Below are 24,281 nucleotides of genomic sequence, written 5' to 3' on the forward strand. Positions count from 1 at the left end.
CATATCAAACAGATATCTTCTCGTAATCATCCACGTCACATTCTGGTCCATTTCACCACCCTGTTAACAAATACACTGACCTGACCTTTAATAGCACTACACTTGAACACCCCTGCACATTCATGCCTAGTCCTGCACACACCTACACAGTCCTGCAGACACCTGAACAAACTAGTACAGTGGTGTGAAAAAGTGTTTGCCCCCTTCCTGATTTTCTGATTTTTTTGCATGTTTGTCACACTTAAATATTTCGAAACATTAAAGCAATTTAAATATTAGTCAAAGACAACACAGTTAAAAACAGCCTAATTATTGCCACAGCTGTGCTCAATCAAGACATCACTTAAATGGGACCTGCCTGACAAAGTGAAGTCCACGAAAACATCTATAAAAGCTACACAGCATGCCGAGATCCAAAGAAATTCAGGAACAATTGAGAAAGAAGGTAATGGAGATCTATCAGTCTGCAAAGGCTTATAAAGCCATTTCCAAAGCTTTGGGAATCCAGCGAACCACAGTGAGAGCCATTGTCCACAAATGGCAAAGGAGTGGCCGGCCGCCCAAAATTACCGCAAGTTAAGGTCAGTGTTCATGTCTCCACCATCAAAAAAGAGACTGGGCAAAAATTGCCTACATGGCATAGTTCCTAGACGAAAACCACTGCTGAGAAAAAAGAACAGTAAAGCTTGTCACAATTTTAATGCAAAGAAAACATGTTTATATTCATAAAGTTAAAGAGTTCAGAAATCAATATTTGGTGGAATAACCCTGTTTTTATTCACAGTTTTCATGCATCTTGGCATGTTCTCGTTCACCAGTCTTACACACTGCTTTTGGGTAACTTTTTGCCACTTCTGGTGCAAATATTCAAGCAGTACAGCTTGGTTTGATAGCTTGTGATCATCCATCTTCGTCTTGATTATATTCCAGAGGTTTTCAATTTTGTAAAATCAAAGAAACTCATCATTTTAAGTGTTCTCTTATTTTTTCCAGAGCTGTATGTGACTTTATGTTAGATTGTTGTGTTCTGTGTTCAGTGAGTTTAAAAAGTGCCATGTTTGAACTGTAAAATGTGTTTTAAATTGTTGAAGACTTGAGAAAAGGTTATACTCTTTGTATGTCAGTTAAAATAATTGAGCTATAAATAAAAAAGAAAACTGTAATAAGTATTGAACATGTCACTTCTTGATCTTCATTATTACTGCTATTATTATTCTCATCCTAATACCCGTTTATTTTTGTGTATTACTTATACCAACAGTACACGTGTCACATCCTTTTTACACAGAACTCTAGTTCTGACATCATCCCCATTATAACCAGTCTGACCACTTACTGTACCACCCATTAATCCCAGTGTCACCTGCGCTGACCTGCAGCTCCAACCTGTTCACCCCCTCCACAACTTTAGCGCCTGCTCCACTTCCCTGTAGCCGGGGGGAGGCGCTGTCTCGGCGCTCACCGCCTCTGTCTGCAGCCTCTCCTCCGTGACTTTACTCACTCACATTCTGACTTAAAGTCGGTTAAACGTTTTTGTCGGAGTATAGTCGGTTATCAGACGCTGCGTGTCTGATTTATGGGTGAGAACTAGGCTGGAGTGGGTCTGAGCTCCCCCGCGCTGAGCAGGGTTGGTTCGCTCCAGTCAGCGGAAGTGTCCCTGCAGTTGTTGGTGTAGTCTGCGGGGCAGCGGCGGCGGGTCGGCGGGGCAGCAGGGTGGTGTAGCCGGGTGACAGACCCAGCCATGCGGCGGAGGGAGAAGCGGCTGCTGCAGTTCGCTGGGCTGCTGATCGTGGCTCTGCTCTTCTTACCGAACGTGGGTCTGTGGTCTCTGTATCGGGACCGAGTGTTTGAGAACCCGCCCGCGGCGCTGGACTCCCACATCCAGGTACACTCACTCAACTTACACAGAACCCAACTTGGAACCCTGAATCCCCGCACCCTCAGTACAACTCTTCGCTCCACCTTAAATACTGCAGCAGGCACAGGCTGGGGCCCGAGGCGTTACTGCTGTAACTGTTGCAGAATTTAAGGTGGACTGGAGGTTTAAAACAGGAAGGACGGTTCAGTTTTACACACAGAACACAGTCTGACTCAGTCTGTACTGTAGTGTACTGTGTACTGTTCACCGCTGGGGTTCGGGCCTGATTCTGGTACTGTGTGGTTCTAGCTTTAGTCTAGTAGGTCCAGGTCTATGTTAGCTGGGACAGAGTTCCTGTTGTTAGTTCCTGGTGTAGTTAATGTGTTGTCTGTGGCCGCTAGTGTGGTTCTTATTAGAGTTCCTGATGAAGTTAGGTTATTATGGGCCTTATGGCTCTTGTTAACGTTGCGTTTTGGTTCTTGTGAGAATAAGTGAACGGCCTGGTTCTTGTTTACAGTAAATTTCTGCTTCTATTTGGGTAGGTTCCTGCTGTAGTTAGTGTGGTTTTGGGACAGTAAATGTGAGCCCTGTTGTAGTTGTAGTATGGTCCTGATATTGTTTTTTAATTGGTGGTTCCTGTTGTCATTATGATTCCTGCTGTTTATTGAGGTTCCTGTTACAGCAGGACCCACAGGTAGTGATTTCTGCTGTTGTTAGGTTAGCTCATGGTTTACATTGTAGAGTTCATGGCTGCTATAGTTAATTGACTTCTTCTGTGGTTAGAAAAGTTTATTATTTTTTGTATGGTTAATGTCTTGCTAAAGTAACTCCTGCTGTATTTAGTGTGGCTCTTGTGACAGTCACTGTGGGCCCTGTTGCAGTTGGAGTATAGTTATACAGTGTTTTTATTCTTTAATTAGTGGTTATTTATGTTGTCATTATGGTTTCTGCTGTAGTTATTGTGGTACTGACAGCTGGACAGCTACTGCAGTAGCTATTGTAGTTTTTTGGGTACATACAACTTCTCCTCCTGTGGTTAGTAAAGGTTCTGATGTACATTGTAGGGTTCCTTGGTAAATAATGCAACTCCTGCTGTAGTTATTGTAAGTTCTGCTGTAGTTTGTTTTTCCAGCAGTTACTTTTGTGTTTACTTTAGTTAATGTGGTTCCTGCTGTCCCTTTGTACTTTTTACTGTAGTTGGTGGTTCCTGTTACAGCAGGACGCCCACTGGTTTTTAGGTTGCGAGTTGTTGTCAGGACAGCTCCTGCTGTAGCTATTCCAGGTGTATTTTGTTGGGATCCTGCTCTTATTGCGGTTCTTACTTTAGTTAATGTAACTCATGCTGTAGTTATTATGTATGTTATAGTAGTTGGAGTATAGTTCTACAGTATTATTATCCTATAATTAGTGGTTCCTGTTGTCATTGTGGTTCCTGCTGTAGTTATTGTGGTTCCTGTTACAGCAGTACCCATACTGACTGCAGGTAGTGATTTCTGCTGTTTTTTAAACAGCTCCTGCTTTAGTATTTAGAGTTTCTGGTTGTCAAGATAGTACATAGTACTAGTAGTAAATTTTCTGATATACTTTGTAGGGCTCCTACTGTTACTGTAGTTAACCTTACTCCTGCTGTAATTAATGAAACTCCTTCCTGCTGTAGTTAATGTGGATCTTGTGACAGTTACTGTGGGCCCTGTTGTAGTTGTATTGTGGTTCTACAGTATTATTATTCTATAATTAGTGGTTCCTGATGTTGCTGTGGTTCCTGCTGTAGTTACTCTGATTCCTGCTGTAGCAGGACCCACACTGGCTTTAGGTTGTGGGTTGTTGTTAGGACAGCTGCTGTAGCTGCTGTAGTTCCTGGTGTACGTTTACTGTAGAGTTTTTGTTGTTGGTGTGCTTGTCAATGTAGATAACGCTGTAGTTGGTAGTTGCTGTTGTTGGTAGTAAAACTCCTGATATTTTTAATATGGTTTCTGCTGCAGTAAATATAACTCATGCTGTAGTTTGTGGGTTCTCTTGTTATTATTATATGATTATAATGTGGTGGTCCCTGCTATAGCTAACAGAACTCTCCTGTAGTCTGTAAGATTCCTGAAATTAATAAAACTCATGCTTTAGTTTGTGGTTCCTATTATAGTTAATTATAAATCCTGTTGTAGTTATTAAACTCCTGTAGTTAATAAAACTTTTGCTGTAGTTGGTGGTTCCTGATATACATTTTAGGGTTACAGCTCTTGTTTTGGTTCCTGTTGTAGTTGAGGTGGTTCTGGCTGTAGTTAATAAAACTCCTGCTGTAGTCTGTGTCTCCTCCTATAGTTAATACAACTCCTGCTGTAGTTACTAAAACTCCTGTTGTACTTAATATAATTTCTGTAGGTAATGTTCCTTCTGCATTTAAATGTCAATTATGTAGTTAGTGGTCCGATCTACATTGCCTGGCCACCAAAAAAAAAAAAAGGTCACGCACTATAACATTTACTTGCACCGCCTTTAGCTTTAATTGCTGCACGCATTCGCTGTGGCATTGTTTTGATAACCTTCGCAGTGTCACAAGATTTATTTAAATCCAGTGTTTTATTGTTTTTTTACTAAGATCTTGCAGCATTGATGATGATAGAGTCTGACCGCTGCCCAAAGCCTTCTCCAGCACATCCCAAAGATTCTCAATGGGGTTAAGGTCTTACCGCCCAGCACTCGCACATACTGCTGCTGAAGTGGCGACTTTTTTTGGCTAGGCAGTGGAGTTAATCAATATGGTTGTTTATAGGTGTATATAGGTGTTTCCTGATTTGTTTAAGCTGTAGTTAGTTCAGCCATGCCTCTGCTATATGTCCTCTTGTGTAGGAGGTGGTGTTAGTCTGGCTCCAGCTTTTATTAGTATGGCCCTTTCTTTATTCATAACACTTCTTGCAATTGTTAGTGTTAACTTTTGCTGTGGACACTGCATCTCCGTTCTTAGTACTGCTTTTATTATTTTAGGTATGACTCCTGTTGCTAGTACAAATCCTGCTGGTTTTAGTAAGTTTCCAGTCTTAGTCAGAGTGACTTCTGCATTTAATAGTATCGTTTTTTTGATGGCTCCTGTTCTAAGTATGGCTCCTGTTGTTGCTAGTATGTCCCTTGCTGTTATTATGTCTCCTGCTGTTGTCAGTACTGCTCCTGCTGCTGTCAGTACCGCTCCTGCCGCTGTTAGTGCCGCTCCTGCCGCTGTTAGTGCCGCTCCTGCCGCTGTTAGTGCCGCTCCTGCCGCTGTTGGTGCCGCTCCTGCCGCTGTTGGTGCCGCTCCTGCCGCTGTTGGTGCCGCTCCTGCCGCTGTTAGTGCCGCTCCTGCCGCTGTTAGTGCCGCTCCTGCCGCTGTTAGTGCCGCTCCTGCCGTTGCTAGTGCCGCTCCTGCCGTTGCTAGTGCCGCTCCTGCCGTTGCTAGTGCCGCTCCTGCCGTTGCTAGTGCCGCTCCTGCCGTTGCTAGTGCCGCTCCTGCCGTTGCTAGTGCCGCTCCTGTCGTTGCTAGTGCCGCTCCTGGCGTTGCTAGTGCCGCTCCTGGCGTTGCTAGTGCCGCTCCTGGCGTTGCTAGTGCCGCTCCTGGCGTTGCTAGTGACGCTCCTGGCGTTGCTAGTGACGCTCCTGGCGTTGCTAGTGACGCTCCTGGCGTTGCTAGTGCCGCTCCTGCTCCTGCTCCTAGTTGTTAGTGCTGCTCCTGCCTTTGCTGGTACTGCTCCTGCTGTAGCTAGTACGCTCCTGCCATTGTTAGTACTGTTCCTGTCGTTGTTAGTACTGCTCCTGCTGCTGTTAGTACTGCTCCTGTTGTTGTTAGTACTGCTCCTGCTGTAGCTAGTACTGCTCCTGCTGTAGCTAGTACTGCTCCTGCTGTAGCTAGTACGCTCCTGCCGTTGCTAGTACTGCTCCTGCTGTTAGTACTGCTCCTGCTTTTGTTAGTACTGCTCCTGCTTTTGTTAGTACTGCTCCTGCTTTTGTTAGTACTGGTCCTGCTTTTGCTAGTACTGGTCCTGCTGTAGCTAGCACTGCTCCTGTTGTAGCTAGTACATTGCTGCTCTTGCTTGTACTGCTCCTGCTGTAGCTAGTAGGCCCCTGCCTTTGCTGGTACTGCTCCTGCTGTAGCTAGTATGCTCCTGTCGTTGTTAGTACTTCTACTGTCGTTGTTAGTACTGTGCCTGTCGTTGTTAGTACTGCTCCTGTCATTGTTAGTACTGCTCCTGCTGTAGCTAGTATGCTCCTGCCGTTGTTAGTACTGCTCCTGCTGTAGCTAGTATGCTCCTGCCGTTGTTAGTACTGCTCCTGCCGTTGTTAGTACTGCTCCTGCCGTTGTTAGTACTGCTCCTGCCGTTGTTAGTACTGCTCCTACCGTTGTTAGTACTGCTCCTGCCGTTGTTAGTACTGGTCCTGTCGTTGTTAGTACTGCTCCTGCCGTTGTTAGTACTGCTCCTGCCGTTGTTAGTACTGCTCCTGCCGTTGTTAGTACTGCTCCTGCCGTTGTTAGTATTGGTCCTGCCGTTGTTAGTACTGCTCCTTCTGTTGTTAGTACTGTACTGCTCCTGCCGTTGTTAGTACTGCTCCTGCCGCTGTTAGTACTGCTCCTGCTGCTGTTAGTACTGCTCCTGCTGCTGTTAGTACAGCTCTTACTGTAGTTACTACTGCTGTTGTTAGTACTGCTCCTAACAACACCAGTACATCAACAAAGTCAATGAAATAAATATGGTGGAACGTGCCATGCTAAGCTAACAGTCTAGAATGGATTCTAGCCAATCAAGCTAAACTTTCCATCTATTAATACTAACTAAGTCCTCAGAAGGGTTAATGTTTTATATTATGAGGTTGTGGAGAAAAACAAAAATGATAAGCTTACAGCTAAATCTTTAGCCTTAGTTCCGAGGTAATTTGTAGGGTATAATGAGTGTATTGGGGTCAGTTTTATTGAATTTATTTGAACTGTTGCATTCAAGGTTTTGGTGGGTAGAAATAGAGGTTTGTTTGTTTGTTTACAGGCGGCTGGTGTTGTAAAGCGTTTCCTCTCTTCAGGAGAGACACAAGGAGCGTGTTCTCTATTGCTGGCAGTCTCCCAGAGAGTGTGTGTGTGTGTGTTTTCTGCAGTAAGCAATCAAATGAAAGGCAGGTGCAAAAGCTGTGAATCTTTCACACACAAATCAAATATTTCTCTCTTTATGCGGAAAATGTGTTTGAATATCAATAACCTTTTATAATCCGCCTCAATTTGCACCTAAAGCAGAGAACCAGTTCTGTAAATCAGTCTGACCTATTCATACCGCACCACAACCGCCTCATTTACAGCCCATTACTTTAAATAGAGTGTTCTTCTCCTGCTCATTAACCCATCACACTTGCTCTTCAAAGGGACACTCCACCCACCTTACAGATTTCTCCACCACTGATATAAATATAGTTTAATTTTGCCTCTAATAATATCTAATCCTGATATTTCTTAAAAAGATCTTTTAAAAACTGAAATGCATCCAGCAGTATGCTTAGGGAAAAATATTAGAAGTTTAAGCAGTTAAAATAATGCTGTTGTTTTTGTTCTTAATAAAGCTCCACAATCATGCTCATTGTTTGTTTGTTCCAACAAAATCCAAAAGTATAGTAGCCTCTCATGGTGTCAGTATGAGAATGAGATTCTTGTTTTGTGTGTATTTTTTGGTTACAATAAAAAAAAAAAAAGTATCAAAAAAGTATCGTTTGGGTATCGGCACCGAAATAAAAGTATCGTATCAGTATCTGTACCGTAAATGTTTAAAAGATACCCAGCCCTAATTCCACCTTAAATTGTTGTTCAGCAGATACATTGTTTCGTGCTTCATTAGTTTTACACTGCAGTTATGAGGCTAATGTTGCTAGTGATGAAAGCTCCACCAATTAGCATTGGCTAGCTCTGGTCTAGGTCTAAATTTTTGATACCGGTACTGATCAAATATTTTGAATTCGGTACCAAATCCTTTTTTTTTTCCAAACCTTTTTTTAAAATTGTAACCAAAAAATGGTTGTGGCGCTTTGTTAAGATAAAAAAAATCATTGTTTGTGCTTAAACTACAAATATTTTAGTTTAATAAATGGCAGGAAACCATAGAGGAAACATTTGCTTTCTAAAAGATCACAGCTGAAAGTCTAAAGTTTGCAAAAGAGCACATTGACACTCTCCAGTGGTACTGACAAAATGTTTTATGGACAAATGACACTAAGATTGAACCATTGCTGTACTACAACTGGCACAAAAAAGACATATCCTCATGAAAATTTCAACTGTAATATATGGTGGAGAAAACATCATGATTTGGGCCTGCTTTGCTGTTTCAGGGCCTGGCCAGCTCACAATCATTTAGTGAAAGATTTGTAAGTGTATAAAATATTCTACAGTATAATGTGAGAGTGTTTACAAGTCAGACGAAACTCTGTAGAAGGTAGGTGATGCAACAGGACAATTACCCAACCATCAAAGCAAATCCACAACACAATGGCTTAAGGAAACAATATCTGCATTTTGGAGTTGTCAGGTCAGAGCCCAGATCTCGGATGCTACAGTGTGACCGGTCTAAACCAGTTCTGCCAGAATGAGCTAAAGTTCCTTCAGTATGATGTGCAGGTTTGATCAACAGCTACATGAAGTGCTTGGCTGAGGTTTTTGCTGCCAGGTGGGGTCAACCAGCTATTGATTCCAAGGGTTCACTTTGGGCGTTTTCACACCAGCACTATTTGGTCCAGTTAAAGTGGACTCCAGTTTGTTTGTACCTTTAGTGCGGTTCGATTGAGCAAGTGTGAAAACTGTAATCGCACTTTGGTGCAGATCAAAACAACTGGACTGAGACCAGCTGGAGGAGGTGGTCTTGGTCAATCGGTCAAACAAACTCTGGAGCAGTTTGCTTGAGGCGAGAACATGATCCAATCTTGATCCGACCCAGCTATTAAATATACTCCTTTTATTTGAGCTAAACTGCTGATAAGACGCAGTTAAATCTGCTGTATTGGCCAGATAATGAACAAACGCTGTCTCTACTGTCCATGCATGCACGTTCTGTGCAGTGTTCACTACGTGACCATGCACCTCCATTTACTAGCCGGACGTCTGCGTTGCACGACCCATTGTCAACACTGTGTTTAAAAGCTTAGTGTTTAAGCATTTAGTGTTAAAGCAGCTTCACACTGCAAAGATATATGCGCTGGAACACAGAATCTTCTTTAATTTTGTGCCAGACAGCTCTGACCAATCAGAGTGGTTTATTGGTGCGTATGTTGGTGTGTTTAGGTTTGTGCCTGTGTGAAACCAAACCAAACAGGGAGAAAACGCTTCAAGTAAACAAACTCATCAACTGATTCAGACCATAGAGACAAACTGCAGGTGTGAATACACCTCATAGTTTTTACACTACTACTTTGAGTGTTGAATGAATGTGTTCAGTAAAAGATTATCCTTTATGGTTAAATTTTATTACAAATATTTGCAGAAAAACGTGAAATGCGGAAGGGTTGGTGGAGTATAAGCTTCTATTAGTTGTAAGCTACAATAGTCCCGTAGTTTCAGTACTGAGAGTGTTGAGAAATAAGTTTCTTAGTTTAAGGCAGCGCACTTGCTTTTATTAGAAATTCTCAACACAAAAAATGGAAAAACAATATATGGATGAGAAAACCATATCCAGTATTTAGCCTTTGCTATTTGGCCTTCAGAATTCTGCCATTGGCCAAATGTTTTTTTTTTTTTCTGTTTCGATTTCAGCCAAAAATGTTAATTTTCTGCTTTTCCCTCAGATCCTCTAAACGCTGTTGTTTTAGATCCAATCAGACAGTCAGGCAGCAGCAGGCATGTTGGTGGAGCAGGCGGAGGAGGATGTTTGTATTGAGAGTGGAGAGTAGGGTTGCAGCGGTAACCGGTTTCACGGTATACCGTGGTATTAAAATGCACGGTTATCATACCGTGTGTGTTTGCTTATTACCGGTAAAACGCAAGCCAGCGGAGAAACTCACCCGCGCATGCGCAACTCTGCTCCGCTTCAGCTACTCAGCACACAGCTGTGAGAACGGCAGAAAGTGCATCAGACTAGAGCTTAGATTCTCTGGCCCGACCTGAGATCGGGTCCGTTCGGGCCGAGATTTCCCACCACATTCCTCGGGCCGGGTCGGGTTGGGCTCTAGAAAATAGTCTGAGATGTAGGCATCTGTTTTTTAATTATATATTTTATTTTAAATAAAGCTCTGGTGTGATAATCACTATGTTAATGCTAAGTAACCAATTATTATTGTTAATGAAAACGAACCAAATAACGAAAACTGAAACTTAACTAACTTAATTATAAGCGCTGTTTTCACTCCCGCAGTTCTACAGAGGGGGGTGTTGTGCCGATTCTGTCCGCGAAGCGGGAGTCGGATTGAGCAGGGAGTCGGATTCGGCATAACAGCGGCAGCACGGCTGCACCTCGCGGCCCGCGGTGTTAGTTGTAAGCGCTCGCGATAGCCGCAAAATACGACAGAAAACACTGAGAAACTGCAGAATTATGTATTGGACTAAAATGAGCACGAGGAGATAAAAGAGAACCTTTACCTGTGAGTAGCTCATATCAGAACACGCAAATCTCTCTCTCTCTTTCTCTCTCTCTCTCTCGCACGTGAACTTCTCCGCACTGTGTTTAGCTGTTCTTAAAAATAATTTTAATTAAATAATAGTTCTATGCTTCTATGTTAGTGTTAATTTACATAATTCTGATCATATTTCGCTCATTCAAACAGCCTGAAAACAGACTTGTAATCTTGTAATCAACAAGCTTGTAATCAATGTGGCCGTAGTCACAGCTAAAGGAGGAAATACATCAAACCTGTTCTCCCATCTCCGAGAACACCACCCCGCTGTGCAGCGCAAAGTATGTGTTCAGTTTATAATTTTAATCTGAACATAAATAAAACCTCTTTGTAGTCGTGCATAACCCATGCGGTAAGCGCCCGCAAAAGCGCTGAGTTATCCGAAATTCGGGCACGCAGGTACAGGCGTGAAGTGCGTGCTACGATGGATTCACGTGTCCGTGTAAAGGTACTGGCCGGACTGGACGTGAAAGACGCCATTCATTTACATGCGTTCATTTTCAAATTCTGACGTACCTGTTTTTCATATGTTGAAGGTTTTAAGGTATGAAAGCCTTAAAATAGAAATCTCTATTGTGAGGATCATGTCAGAAATAAATCCCCTCTTTCTGCAGTATCTGGTTATATACCAACTTTTTTTATATATATATACACTCTTAATGTCCTTAAGAGTAGTGGAAAAACATGGTTTCCTTCACCTGATGGTGTAGTTTCTACAATAAATAGTTAATTGAACAAAAAAATAATAATATATGTAACAAACTGTGATACCGTGATAACCGTGATACCGCGGTATTTTCCGAGACGGTTATCATACCGTGAAAATCTCATACCGTTGCAACCCTAGTGGAGAGCAGGCGAAGCCCCTGAGACGCTGTACCACCCCGTTACATAAAGCACATCTGCTCCACAGCGCATTCAGACCAACACACGGATTAGTCTACAGCTGAGCGAGAATCACACACTGCCTGCCACATCCTCTACCATTCATACAACTGACCAGTCAACACTGTTTAACTGACCACCCAGGTGTCCCGCTGATCGTCTAGTCTCCAGTTTTAACAGTGTCCGAGAGTGTAACAGGGGGCAGGGGAGATATGGCTTTAAGAACAGCCTGCGGGCTTTTGTGTAATGAGTGAGCACTGCAAGATTGCATTAGCCGGTGTTCTGTCCAGTGTAAAATCCAATCACATACACTGAGCCTATTTACAGTGCGCGCGCACACACACAAATACACACACACTGAGCCTGTTCCCAGTCTCAAATAGCTAAGCTAAAGCTGTTTGTTAAAAATTAAAATTATAGGATAACAATGTAGTATTTTCCATGTTTGGTACCTTGTTTTGGACTTAAATTTGGACCGAACAAAACAACAGAGATGAAAAATGCTGCGAACCACTGTCCACATGAAAGGACCAGAATTTGCTTCAAACTGAAAAGGAGGTCTCTGTCCTGAACCATGGTCTGGTTTGCTTGGAGTATGAAAACTTTTTTCAGAGGGTTCAGACTTTCGGATCAATTACAGAAAGTTAAGGCTATCGTTACCCATTAAACAACAGAGGAAGAAAAACATGCAGTGTTTTTAGAAGCATGATGTGCCCTTCACTCGAAAAAGCAGAATTCGGCATAACACCTTAAAAGGCAGCTTGCCGAACTGTTGCCCGGACAACGATTCAGTTGGTCCAGACCAAGATCATCTTTTTGGTCGGAACAGATTTTATTCCAGGCCGTAGTTCACATAGAGTATTGGTGTTATTGAGTGCTGGATGAAGTGGGTCCAGTATGAGGTGGTGAACGCTGTGGGGGTCAGCAAGAGACCCTCAGCGTAATCTGCTGTGGGGAGATTAGAGATGGACGAAAGCTGGAATTGAGGTTAGGAATCGAGGCTGTGTGTAAGCTGTAAATCCCTGCAGGCGCACCAGCTCTTCCACAGGGAAATCTGCGCCAGCCTGAAGCTTCAGCGCCCAGATTCTCAACTCTAATGCCACTTTAATAGGACACGGGCAGGACTTTACCACTTTAGCTGCTATTAGCTGGAGCTGGAACTCCAGTTACTTAAGCATAGCCTTCATTTATACTCTTATATAACGGTTGTACTTGTGTGTCTGTGTGTGTATGCACGCACGCATGCAATGCAGATGTCTTAAACGATAGATGGTTTTGCGTGGATTTTGATAGGTTGGTATGTTGGTATAAATGGGGTATAGAGTGGGATATAGGTTGGGTATGTATAGGTTGGAGTACAGATAGAGAGAGGTATGAGTGGGTATGGATAGGTTGGGGCATGGATAGGGTGGGGTATAGATAGATATGATACAGTCAGTATGGAGAGGTTGGATGGGTATGGATAGGTTGGAGTATGCATAGAATGGGATATAGATTGGTATGTGTAGGTTGGAGTATGGATAGAGTGGGATATAGGTTGGGTTTTGAATTGAGTGGGTTATAGATGGTACCAATAGGTTGGAGTATGGATAAAGTGGGGTATTGATGGGTGTGGGTAGAATAGGGTATAAATGGGTATGGGCAAAGTGGCATATATATGGCTATGGGTAAAGTGGCATATATATGGGTATGGGTAGAATAGGGTATAGATGGGTATGGGTAAAGTGGAATATAGATGGTATGGGTAGAGTGACATAGAAGGGTATGGGTAAAGTGGCATACAGATGGGTATGGGTAAAGTGCCATATAGATGGGTATGGGTAAAGTGGAATAAAGATGGGTATGGGTAAAGTTGAGTATAGATGAGTATTGATAGAGTGGAGTATAGATGAGCATTGACACAGTGCACATGCTTCTAGATATGGTTTTAACTGTGTTCTGTGATGGTTTGTGAGGTGAGGAAATTAAATATAGCAATATTTATGTAGTTACTATGTTTTTAGCAAAATTCTCTAATATCACCTGTGAGCAGAGAGAGCTGTGCTCACACAGAAGGACCACAGACACACTGCGTTTACTTAGAAGAGCGATAAACTCCAGGCTTTAGAGCGACACACTGGTTTATTGACTCACTGGTTTACTGTGATGAACTGCTGACCTACATCCCCTCAGCTGAGGATGAGGAGGGAGGGACTACACACTGCTGTTAAGCATCTGCAGAGCCTCAGCCTTTCAGAGAGTTAATCCAGATGATCTGATTTTGGTTGGTGGTCTGCACTCACTGACCACAGTTATGGCTTTTCCGTGTATTTGGGACAGGCCTGGTGTCAGAGAGGGGAGAAGATTGGGTCTTAATTGGATTAAATTCGCATAGAACTGTAGTCTAGTGTTTTTTTTATTTTTATTTTATTCCACCAATCCAGATAAGCCAATTAACTAGGCATGCACAGGACATTTAACAACAAAGCACAATAAAAGAATCATTGTTTGATGTACATGATTCAACTGATTTCACTATTTAAAATGCTTTATTAACACCTTTATTGTTTGCCAAATATTTGGTTTATCTATATCTATATTTAGAAGCTGTATGTTTAACGTATTTGTTTTTTCTTGATTAGCCTTCATAAAGTGTGTGTGTGTGTGTTCCAGGTAGCCAATGGAAGGCCCAGGCCGCCAGTGGAGCGTAGTGGTCAGCATAGAAAGGACTGGCACGATTACGAAGCAATCAAAAGAGATGCAGCACGACCAGGTCAGTTGATAGCCCACCAATCAGCACTGAAGCTACGAGGCTAATGTAGCTAACAAGGACTGACAGCTTAAACCCCAACAGTTCTCACTGTTCTCCATTTACTGGTTTAAGATTAACTTGTTAGCTACATTAGCATTATAATTCCAGTGCTAAAGTAAAGAAGCACCAGATGCAAAGCAAATTCTGTGTTTGAAAGAAAGACTATCGTTTTAATATTTATGTGCTGTTAATATTGTGTATTTTATTTTTCTATTATGTATTAATTAATACTAATATGAAATACAATTTAAAATGTAAAAATGTGTCATTAAAACTGCTGGCTTACTTAGTATCTTAATAACTAATAAAGTTAAAATTATCTTAAGTTACAGTAAATTGTATTTAAAAGTTTAATAATAAAACAATACAACATGTTAGATGAATAAATGTACTTTTTTGGAAGTTATATTTCAACAGCCCTGATTTATAAGATATTTCACATATTTTAAATGCACTCTGCTACTTTAACGTTTTGTAATTTTCTGTGTCAATGACTGAACTGCATTCTAAACATTCTTTATAATTTAAGTTATTTAAATGGTCTTGGTCATCAGATTATTCAGTGAAAACTTGAGTTTGTTGCTTTTATTGATTTGTGTGTAAATCTGTTGCAGGTAATGGAGAACAGGGCAAGCCGTTTCCGCTAACCGACGCTGACCGTGTTGACCAGGCGTACCGAGAGAACGGCTTTAACATTTACGTCAGCAACCGGATCTCCCTGAACCGCTCACTGCCCGATATACGACACCCAAAGTGAGAACAGCATCCAGCAATTGCAGTCCACTTTTACAGCCCATTATAACACATATAGAACCTACACACACTCACGTACCAACCTGATCATTTTAGAGTTGGGTTATCATATAACTAATATGGGACTAGTCAGCACTGCCTCACAATAGCGACAAAAAAAGCAATTTTTTAAATTGTTAATGCTGATACAGCAGGGTTCTGTTCCAGTTCTGAGAGTTCTACGTTATTGATTTAATAACATGAGGCTCCCAGGGTAAGAAACTCCTTGATCTGTGCCTTGGCTTTGGCATGTCTGTGTAATATGGCTTGTGTTAAAACATTTCTAAACAAAAATAATGTTGTTAATAGTTTTTACTCCCTTATCAGAACCACTCCTAAACTCATACTACACATATTACACATTGCCAAATGCAGTCCTCCAGGTGGACGGTCATTACAGTTGAGGGTACGCTGTGCATGATTGGCTGCTGCTTCTCACCAGTGTGTGTTGAGTGTGTGTATGAAATGTAGTTGTTAGGGACCTTGAGTGCCTTACATGGCAGAAAGGTGTTATATAAGAGTAATTGTAAGTAAGTAAGTAGGCCTGTCACAATAATATTTTTTGTTGACGATATATTGTCCCAGAAATTATTGTGATACACAATTTTTTTGTTATTTTTAAGACCATAAAATGCCACTGACATAATGATACAGAATAGCATATTTAAAGCAATCATACCACTTTGAAGACCACAAAATTGTAATTAATCATAGTTTAGGAATGATATATACGTATTTCTTAACCTACTGCAGTGTGTGTATGGAGTCACAGTTATTGAAGAATTGGTCAGTTTTTGAGCAGGATTGGCTAAAATACTGTTCACTGTTATATATGTGAACAAACATACAAGTAAACATAATAAACGCTATCACAATTCTCAAATATTATTGATATGTTTATTTATTGTACGATAAATCGATAATGTAATTATTGTGACAGGCCTTTAAGTAAGTAAACATTATTAAACATTATTGAACCCTACACTGTTTTCTCCTTTTACATCACACCTCTGAAAATGTTTAGTAACATTAGTTTTTAGCTCGATGTCATCGCTAGTCTAAGCATTAATATGGAGAGAGGGTGGAGATCTGAATCAAACAGTCAGAAATGCAGATTTAACGTTGATGAAGATGTCCACTATCCACTCTCTCTTGCTGGCCGAGTCTCTGAGGTGTTGTTTGGCTGTGGTTCTGAAGCATTGGCTGGTCTTCAAACGGTCAGAATGATCAGAGGTCAGAACCCGTAACTCCTCCAAACTGTCCGTCTTTAAAGAGTGAGGGATGGAGCTTGTTAGCTGGCCCAGTGTCACCTGCTCCACATTCAGCTTGTAGAGAGATCGAGAGGGAGATTGCCATCTCCAGCACTATCATTAACCCTCCCACGGCCACAGACACTCCATATGTATACAGATGTATACAGCTCAAATTACAGAAAGATAATTATGCATGGCTACGGCATGGGCTCGTCCACATAACATAAGAACCACAAAAGAGTCTCAAACTAAAAGTTTTAATAAATAATTATTAATTCAATACAAAATCAGTTCAAAAATGTTTAGTATATAGATGTAGTCATAGTCGTGTCTTAATGGATGTGCACTCATTGGCCACTTTATTAGGTACACCTGTCCAACAGCTCATTGACACAAATGTCGAATCAGCCAATCACATGGCAGCAACTCAATTCATTTAGGCATGTACACATGGCCAAGGCGATCTGCTGCAATTTAAACCAAGCATCAGAATGGAGAAGAAACGTGATTCAAGTGACTTTGAACGTGGCGTGGTTGTTCGTGTCAGACGGGCTGGTCTGAGTATTTCAGAAACTGCTGATCTACTGGGATTTTCACGCACAACCATCAAAATATTGAGCAGCAGTCCTGTTGGCGCAAATACCTTGTTGATTCCCGTCCAACCTTGGGGCGGATGAGCTACAGGATGAGCTACAGCAGCAGAAGATCACAACGGGTGCCACTCCTGCAGCTAAGAACAAGAAACTGATGCTACAATTCACACAGACTCACCAAAATTAGACAATAGAAGATTGGAAAAATCAGATTCAAGCCAATAGAGCAGCTTTAGCATGTGGTGGAACGTGAGATTGGCATTATGGATGTGCAGCCGACAAATCTGCAGAAACTGCGTGATGCTATCATGTCAATATGGACCTTATTCTCTGAGAAATGTTTCCAGTGCCTTGTTGAATCTATGCCACAAAGGCTTAAGGCTCTGAAGGCAAAAGGGGGTCCAACCCAGTACTAGCAAGGTGTACCTAAAAAAAAAATAAAAATAAAAATAAAATTGCCGGTGAGTGTATGTTTGCATAAGTATATGATACATTTTGAGGCAAAAAAAGAAGGAGAGTGAAAAAGGAGAGGGAGAGAGAGAAATCAAGAAGCCTGTGGAAGAAAGAAACCAATACGTGCCTATACAAAGAAAGAAAGCACCCAACTGAGAGAGACCAAACCCCACCTTTATAAGCCATACCACCTAACCTGGTTTACTCAATGCTCTAATCAGACCAATCAGGCCTATCCCGTCCCCGCACACTGGCAGACTAGTGCCTGAAGGGGGCCCAGAGGGTTGTCACAGCATTCATAATTAACCTGCTGATTAAAAAAAAAGCCTGGCCAGCTCAAACTGGCTGATGGTTTAGCTGGTCTATAAGCTTAAACATCCAGATCAAGTTCAACAACCCGTATAATCATGATCACCAAGCTGGTGGACCAGCATGACCAGCAAACTAGGGTAGTTATATTTAGCATCAAGATCATAATCACTATAACTTAAATATGCTGGTCAGGAGCTGGTAAATCAGCTAGTTTACCAGTATAGGTATGTTTTAGGCAGAATGTCCAGCTTTCCACAACCATCAGAGTAGACTGTCTTAAATCAGCTACCAGTAAAAGCCGGTAAGCTTGGTTAACAAAAAAGGGGGGAGTTTATATTAGAATATACTTCCAGACACATCAAAACCAACATCAAAATACAGCACTGGAACAAAATAAAGACCACTTTAGTTTTTTGAATCAGTTTCTCTGATTTTGCTATTTATAGATGTATGTTTGAGTAAAATGCACTAATGTTTTTTTTATAAACTATGGACAACATTTCTCCCAAATTCCAAATTAAAATATTGTCATTTATTTATTTCTCATTTATTTGAAGAAAATGAGATATGGCTGAAATAACATGCAATGCAAAGCTTTCAGGCCTCAAATAATGCAAAGAACAAAAAACAAGTTCATATTAATAAGAGTTCTGAAATCAATATTTGGTGTAATAACCCTGGTTTTTAATCATGCATCTTGGCATGTTCTCCTCCACCAGTCTTAATGCCACTCCTGGTGCAAAAAAAATCAAGCAGTCCAGCTTGGTTTGATGGCTTTTTTAAAAGCAAGAACTTTTCAGGAGTTTGTATTTGTAGAAACGTGAGGTACACCACAATTTCCAGTCCAAATTTTAATTTTAACTGATAGGTTAACAATTTTTTGTGTTTTTGTTTGTGTTTAGCTGCAAGTTGAAGCTGTACTCTGAGAGGCTTCCAAACACTAGCATCATTATCCCCTTCCATAATGAAGGCTGGTCTTCTCTGCTCCGGACCGTCCACAGTATCCTCAACCGTTCTCCCCCAGAGCTCATCGCAGAGATAATACTGGTGGATGATTTCAGTGACAGAGGTACCCACACACACACACACACACACTAACAAACAAACACAAATCCAGACACAACATCCCTTTCTGATCCACCACGATTTGATATGTAAGTAAGATGTTAATGTCAGGATTTCAGTATAATACAGTTTATGTAATATAGTTTATTTTCTGTCATTTCAAATCCAACAGCAAGAGCAGTGAGAGATAAAGATAGAGACGAGGGAGGAAAAGAACGAGTAATGCTTCCAAACCCTCAACAGTTCCCACAATGCCTGGGTGTGTTTTGGGGGTGGTGGTGAAATCACCATATTTACTCCAATAACAGCAATGTTTTGGATACAGGTGGAACAGAACTATACTGTAGGTGTGATGTTAATAAATCTAGTTGAGTGGGATGGGGCTGATATTTGCTGTTTTACTATGTGGTGTAAAATAATTGAACAGTGTTTGAAACAGGTCTGCTTTAAACTGTATTGAATAAAAAAGTGTTTGTACAGATTTTATTAGACTCTTTAGACCAGGGGTGTCCAAACTTTTTTTGTTGGGGGCCAGAAGGAGAAATGTATTTAAAGTCACAGGCCACACTCTGTAATAAAACAAATAATGAAATAAACCACTTTAAATAATACTTTTTTCCTGATTATTTCATTTACACACCATTTTACTTGACTAACTGTCTTTATCTTTGACAGTGTTGTATAAACTAAGATTTTTCAAATTGATGTTTAATTTCATGATGTCTCTTAATATAAAACTCCTTAATTACGGCAACTTTTAGACTCTTTGGCCCGTTTTTTTGCGCTAAAAATGCGCACCCTCTCCGCTTTTAGACTCTTGCCCGTTTCTCTGTGCTAGAAATGTGCACTCTCTCCTCTTTTACACTCTTTGGCACGTTTTTCTGCGGTAGAAATGCGCACCCTCTCCGCTTTTAGACTCTTTGGCCGGTTTTTCTGCGCTAGAAATGCGCACCCTCTCCGCTTTTAGACTCTTTGGCCGGTTTTTCTGTGCTAGAAATGCGCACCCTCTCCGCTTTTAGACTCTTTGGCCCGCTTCTCTGCGCTAGAAATGCGCAATCTCTCCGACTCTCCGGCCTGTTTCTGACACCTAGCGTTCAAACTTTGAATCTCACATTATAAAAACCTGCTTAACAGCAGGCCAACTTTAATTTTATTTCTAAAATAACAGTCTAAAGCAGGGGTGTCCAAACTACAAACATTTGCGGCCCGTTTCTTTTTTGGAGCGGCCCGCGGGCCGTAGTTTGGACACCCCTGCTTTAGACTGTTAAGAGACTGTTACACTTCCCCTTCCAGTCGGGTGCATTTACCTCCACCGCAGACTATGTCACCTCCACTGTCACTATTGCAGTTCTCCATCAGCAGCAGCCGGATTCCGAGAGTGGCCATGCTCTCTCTTTTGGTGGATAGGACAGCACAGGCTCTGTAAGCTCATGTATCAGAGCTGGGGATGTGGTGCTTTCCACTGAGTTTGTTGGCTGCGTAGTGATGCTGCACTTCCAGTTGCAATCCCAGTTATGCAACTTGCCATCAGCTGCCAGAGCCCTGAGAAAGCATAATTGGCCTTGCTCTCTCTGGGTGGGTAGATGGCACTCTTTCGGCTAATCACCTCTAGGCTGATATCGATCAGCACAAGCCGCCTGTGAGCTGATGTATTAAAACCAAGTTGCTGCGCTTTCCTTCGAGCGCGCTATGATGCTACTCGGCAATGCTGCATCACCAGCAGTTTAAAAAGAGGCAGAGTAGCAACTGGATGGGTGGGACAATTTGCAAACATTGAAAAAAACTGTTGTGCTGTTAACTGAATTGTTTAGAAACAGTCAGAGCTGAAACATACTTAAAAGTTTTAGGTTGTTTAAGTACACATATGATCTCCCTCATATATTTAGAATTATTCAACATTTGGTGGCACTGAAATGTCTTGGTAAAAAAAAACTGGTCAGGTCTTGTTGGGTTTGGATGAATATTCTATGCTTTAGCAGGACCTACCTTTTATGTGGTAAATCAGTAGCGCTCTGAAATTCGCATCAGCATGCGTACCATGCATACCCAGCTGTGTGTACGGGTTCTAAAGGATGGCTACCAGCAACCCCTGAGGAACACTCAGACACAAATAGACACTCCTTCAGTGTGTGTGAGTCATTTGTGTGTGTGTGTGTGTGTGTGTTGTGGTGGTGTGTTAATGAGGCTTTCTCAGATGCCCGCTGGACTCCAGCGTTCCGTTCAGATGTGATCCGTCCTTCATGCCCGAATGAAGGATGAGTTTGTCTGGAGCTGCAGGAGTGATCGGGTGGTTTTGCTGATTGAGCAAAGAACATCCCATAATAAAGCCAACAAAACTTCCCCATCTTTACATACATGCACTTTTTATATCCACCCATTCAGCCTACAATATATATATATTTTTTTAATAATAATTTTATTTCTAATTTTTCCCATTTTCTCCCCAATTTACACGGCCAATTACCCAACCCACTCATTAGGACTCCCCCTATCACTAGTATCACCCAACACTAGTAGGGTGAAGACTAACACATGCTTCCTCCGATACATGTGAAGTCAGCCACCGCTTCTTTTCGAGCTGCTGCTGATGCAGCACTGCTGAGCAGCCAGCGCGCTTGGAGGAAAGCGCAGTGGCTCGGCTCCGGTACATCAGCTCACAGACGCCCTGTGCTGCAGATATCACCCTAGGAGTGATGTGGGGAGAGAGCGCCGTCTACCCACCCCGGAGGGAGCAGGGCCAATTTTGCTTCCTTTGAGAGCCGCAAGCTTGATGGCAAAGGTATCGAACCTATGACCTCCCGCTTATAGTGGCGCTTTAGACCGCTGGACCACTCGGCGCCCCAGCCTACAATAGTTTAACCCAACTATGCATTTTTAGCAGTTTAGCAGTTTAGCCCCGCCCACTCAGTCTACAGCTGTTTAGCCACACCCACTCAGTTTACAGCAGTTTAGCCCCCACCCATTCAGTCTACAACAGCTTAGTCCCACCCATTCAGATTACAGCAGTTTAGTCCCAGCCATTCAGCCTACAGCAGTTTAGCCCCACCCATTCAGCCCACAGTGGTTTAGTTCCACCCATACAGCCTACAGCTGCTTAGCCCCACCAATTCAGTATACAGCAGTTTAGCCACACCCATTCAGCCCACAGTGGTTTAGTCCCACCCATTCAGCCTACAGCTGTTTAGCCACACCCATTTAGCCCACAGTGGTTTAGCCCCACCAATTCAGTCTACAGTAGTTTAGCCCCACCCATTCAGTCTACTGCAGTTTAGCCCCACAAGTTCAGTCTACAGTGGTTAAGTCCCACCCATATATATATTTAAACCAATCAGACCAAATATAGGAATTTAAAGCACATTATTGTCCCCTATTTAACAACAGAAGATGAAAAATAAGTGGTGATTTCTGTATCTACTTTAACTGTACTTTAACCCTTATTTCTAAAACAAAATAAAAGGAATCTGAGGGGTCTGCTCAATCTGCTGCAGAAGGCAGCATTCAGCACAGCACCTGGAAAAGCAACTGACAGGGAGGATCTGCCCATTTAGTCAATGAAAAAAGAAGAATTGAAGTTCTCTAGCCGGACTACAAGTACAGTATACACTGTAACAAACACATCCACACTAGTTCAGATTCTGATTCTGACTTTCAGATGTATAAAATACAAAACGTCCTTAAACATTATAGAAAATTTGAATTAGCTTAATATGCAGGAATTTTAAAAATCTTTTTTACTGGAGGAACAGCTCAGCAGTGTTCTCGCTGGTCTCTGGTGGAGCAGTGATGCAGCAGAGCGAGTGTAATACAGGTTTTATACTAATTACAGAATCCTGACCTGGGTCGGGTTTGATACTCATTAACTCTGATTATTTCGGGGCAGATGTTCCACAGCTTGAAGCTTCACCTCACATGTACCTGAACTGCACTTTCTAAGGTTGAGTTCCTGCAGTTCTCCCAAAATCAGACTGAAGTCAGTCAGATGAGTTTTCTCTGTCTGATGTGTGATCTTATCTGATTTGTTCAGTAGTAAATGATAAAATGATCAGGATATGTCATCACATATTAGGGAAACATACAACGTTCAAGCACTGTCATCTGTTGTCAGCAGAGCCCCAGACAATGTTTTCTTTACTAGAACTGTGCAGTACCACACATAAATGTGTGGGTGTGGCCTGCCTGCCTGCTGCTCATTCCCCAACACAAATACCACGCCTGAGGTTGCCAGGTTTAACTACCCAACAGCGGTTCAGCCCAAATCTTAGCTAACACACAGCCTAAAAAGCCTTGGCATTTGTTGAAAAAGCCAAAGACAGAATAAAACGGGAATAAATATTGGGTAGGGGTGTGCCATATCATATCGTACACGATAATATCGGCAAAAAAATTGTATATCATGAACGATATTTTACACTGAAATATCGTGCCATATCACCCACCCCTAATTATCACATCAGGGTACTACTTTTTTGCTGTTTTTAGCAAAAGAAAAAATCCCACTGTTCTAATTTCCCATTATATATCTACTAGAAACAGATTCTGTCCAGTATTTATTTATTTATTTATTTTTAATACTGGATATATAGAGATATGTAGAGCGCATTATTAGTGCCATGACATTCTGGATCATTGACTTCTGTTACCTCTGTTAGGGGTGTGCCATATCATATTGTATGCAATAAGAAAATTTTATATTCATTTTGGTGCAGTAGTGTATTCTTGAAATCATTTTTTAAATTCAGTATTTCATCATATCGTCAAGAGTATCGTTATCGCGATAATACCATGAAATATCGTGATATTATTTTAGGGCCATATCGCCCAGCCCTAATATTGGGAGAAATTTGGAGAAGACTTTGAGTTTAGAAAGACTACAAGACAGAAGCGAGCTATACAGGTGGCTAGCTAAGTTACTTTAGCCAGGTGATTTATCACAACTAGTAATTTATCATAAGCGCTAGGTAAGCTTACTGAGAATGGGCATTTTAATTAATTTTAGTGTTCACATTTATGTCAGTGGTCTGTGTGCAGCTGGGATAAAAAGGCAGAGGGTATCCTGACAGAGATAGATGAGTTAGCAGGGTTGGCTAAAGGGATCTGGACTATGCTGGCTAACGCAGTCATGCTACACATGCTAACAATAACTGCAGTCAGTCACAAAGGAGGAGCAGACGGTTTACATCTGATTATTACCTCAGCAGTGATGAGTTTACTGAAAATACTCTATACTGACTCAGTTTTTCAGTTTATCATTTCACCCCCTACTGATTTCTCTTTTAAAGTATCAAAACTAAAACTGTATAGTAAACTGTCAGCTAGCTAGGCCTTTAATATAGGGCTCCCTCTGCTGGCCATAGTGTAACCGAACTACTGAACCTAGAAATAATGCTGCAATGCTGTAAGCTGGTGCTGCTGAATGAGACTGCATTGCTGAGGTCAGTTTCAGGGTCATTAACGGTTGCTGGAGTTAATAAACTACCGGCCTTGGGTCATCTAACTGCATTGTGTGTGTGTGTGTGTGTGTGTGTGTGTGTGTGTGTGTGTGTGTGTATGTGTGTGTCAGGGACAGTAGATTAGCTCATAAATGCTGAAGCACACTGCAGCACTGTGATACTCTGTGGCCTTTGCAGCCCATCATCAATATTTTAGCTCTTCTCCCTCACTTCACTTCTATCATTTTAAGTCTG

At 41.7% G+C, this 24,281-nt stretch overlaps 1 protein-coding gene across 1 annotated transcript in view; it reads left to right on the forward strand.

Annotated features, from left to right (window-relative positions):
- Positions 1-1,489: 1,489 nt before the first annotated feature.
- The window catches only part of galnt10 (UDP-N-acetyl-alpha-D-galactosamine:polypeptide N-acetylgalactosaminyltransferase 10 (GalNAc-T10)), a 48,201-nt gene continuing 25,409 nt past the window's right edge, over positions 1,490-24,281 (forward strand). Inside the window, exons 1-4 of the mRNA XM_007236271.4 lie at positions 1,490-1,885; positions 13,991-14,090; positions 14,744-14,882; positions 18,435-18,601. Of these exons, the coding sequence (XP_007236333.1) occupies positions 1,742-1,885; positions 13,991-14,090; positions 14,744-14,882; positions 18,435-18,601 (550 nt within the window). The 5' untranslated portion in view covers positions 1,490-1,741. The remainder of the gene's footprint in view (positions 1,886-13,990; positions 14,091-14,743; positions 14,883-18,434; positions 18,602-24,281) is intronic.

This window comes from Astyanax mexicanus, chromosome 17 (genome assembly GCF_023375975.1).
Source record: "Astyanax mexicanus isolate ESR-SI-001 chromosome 17, AstMex3_surface, whole genome shotgun sequence".
Classification (NCBI taxonomy): Eukaryota; Metazoa; Chordata; class Actinopteri; order Characiformes; family Acestrorhamphidae; genus Astyanax; species Astyanax mexicanus.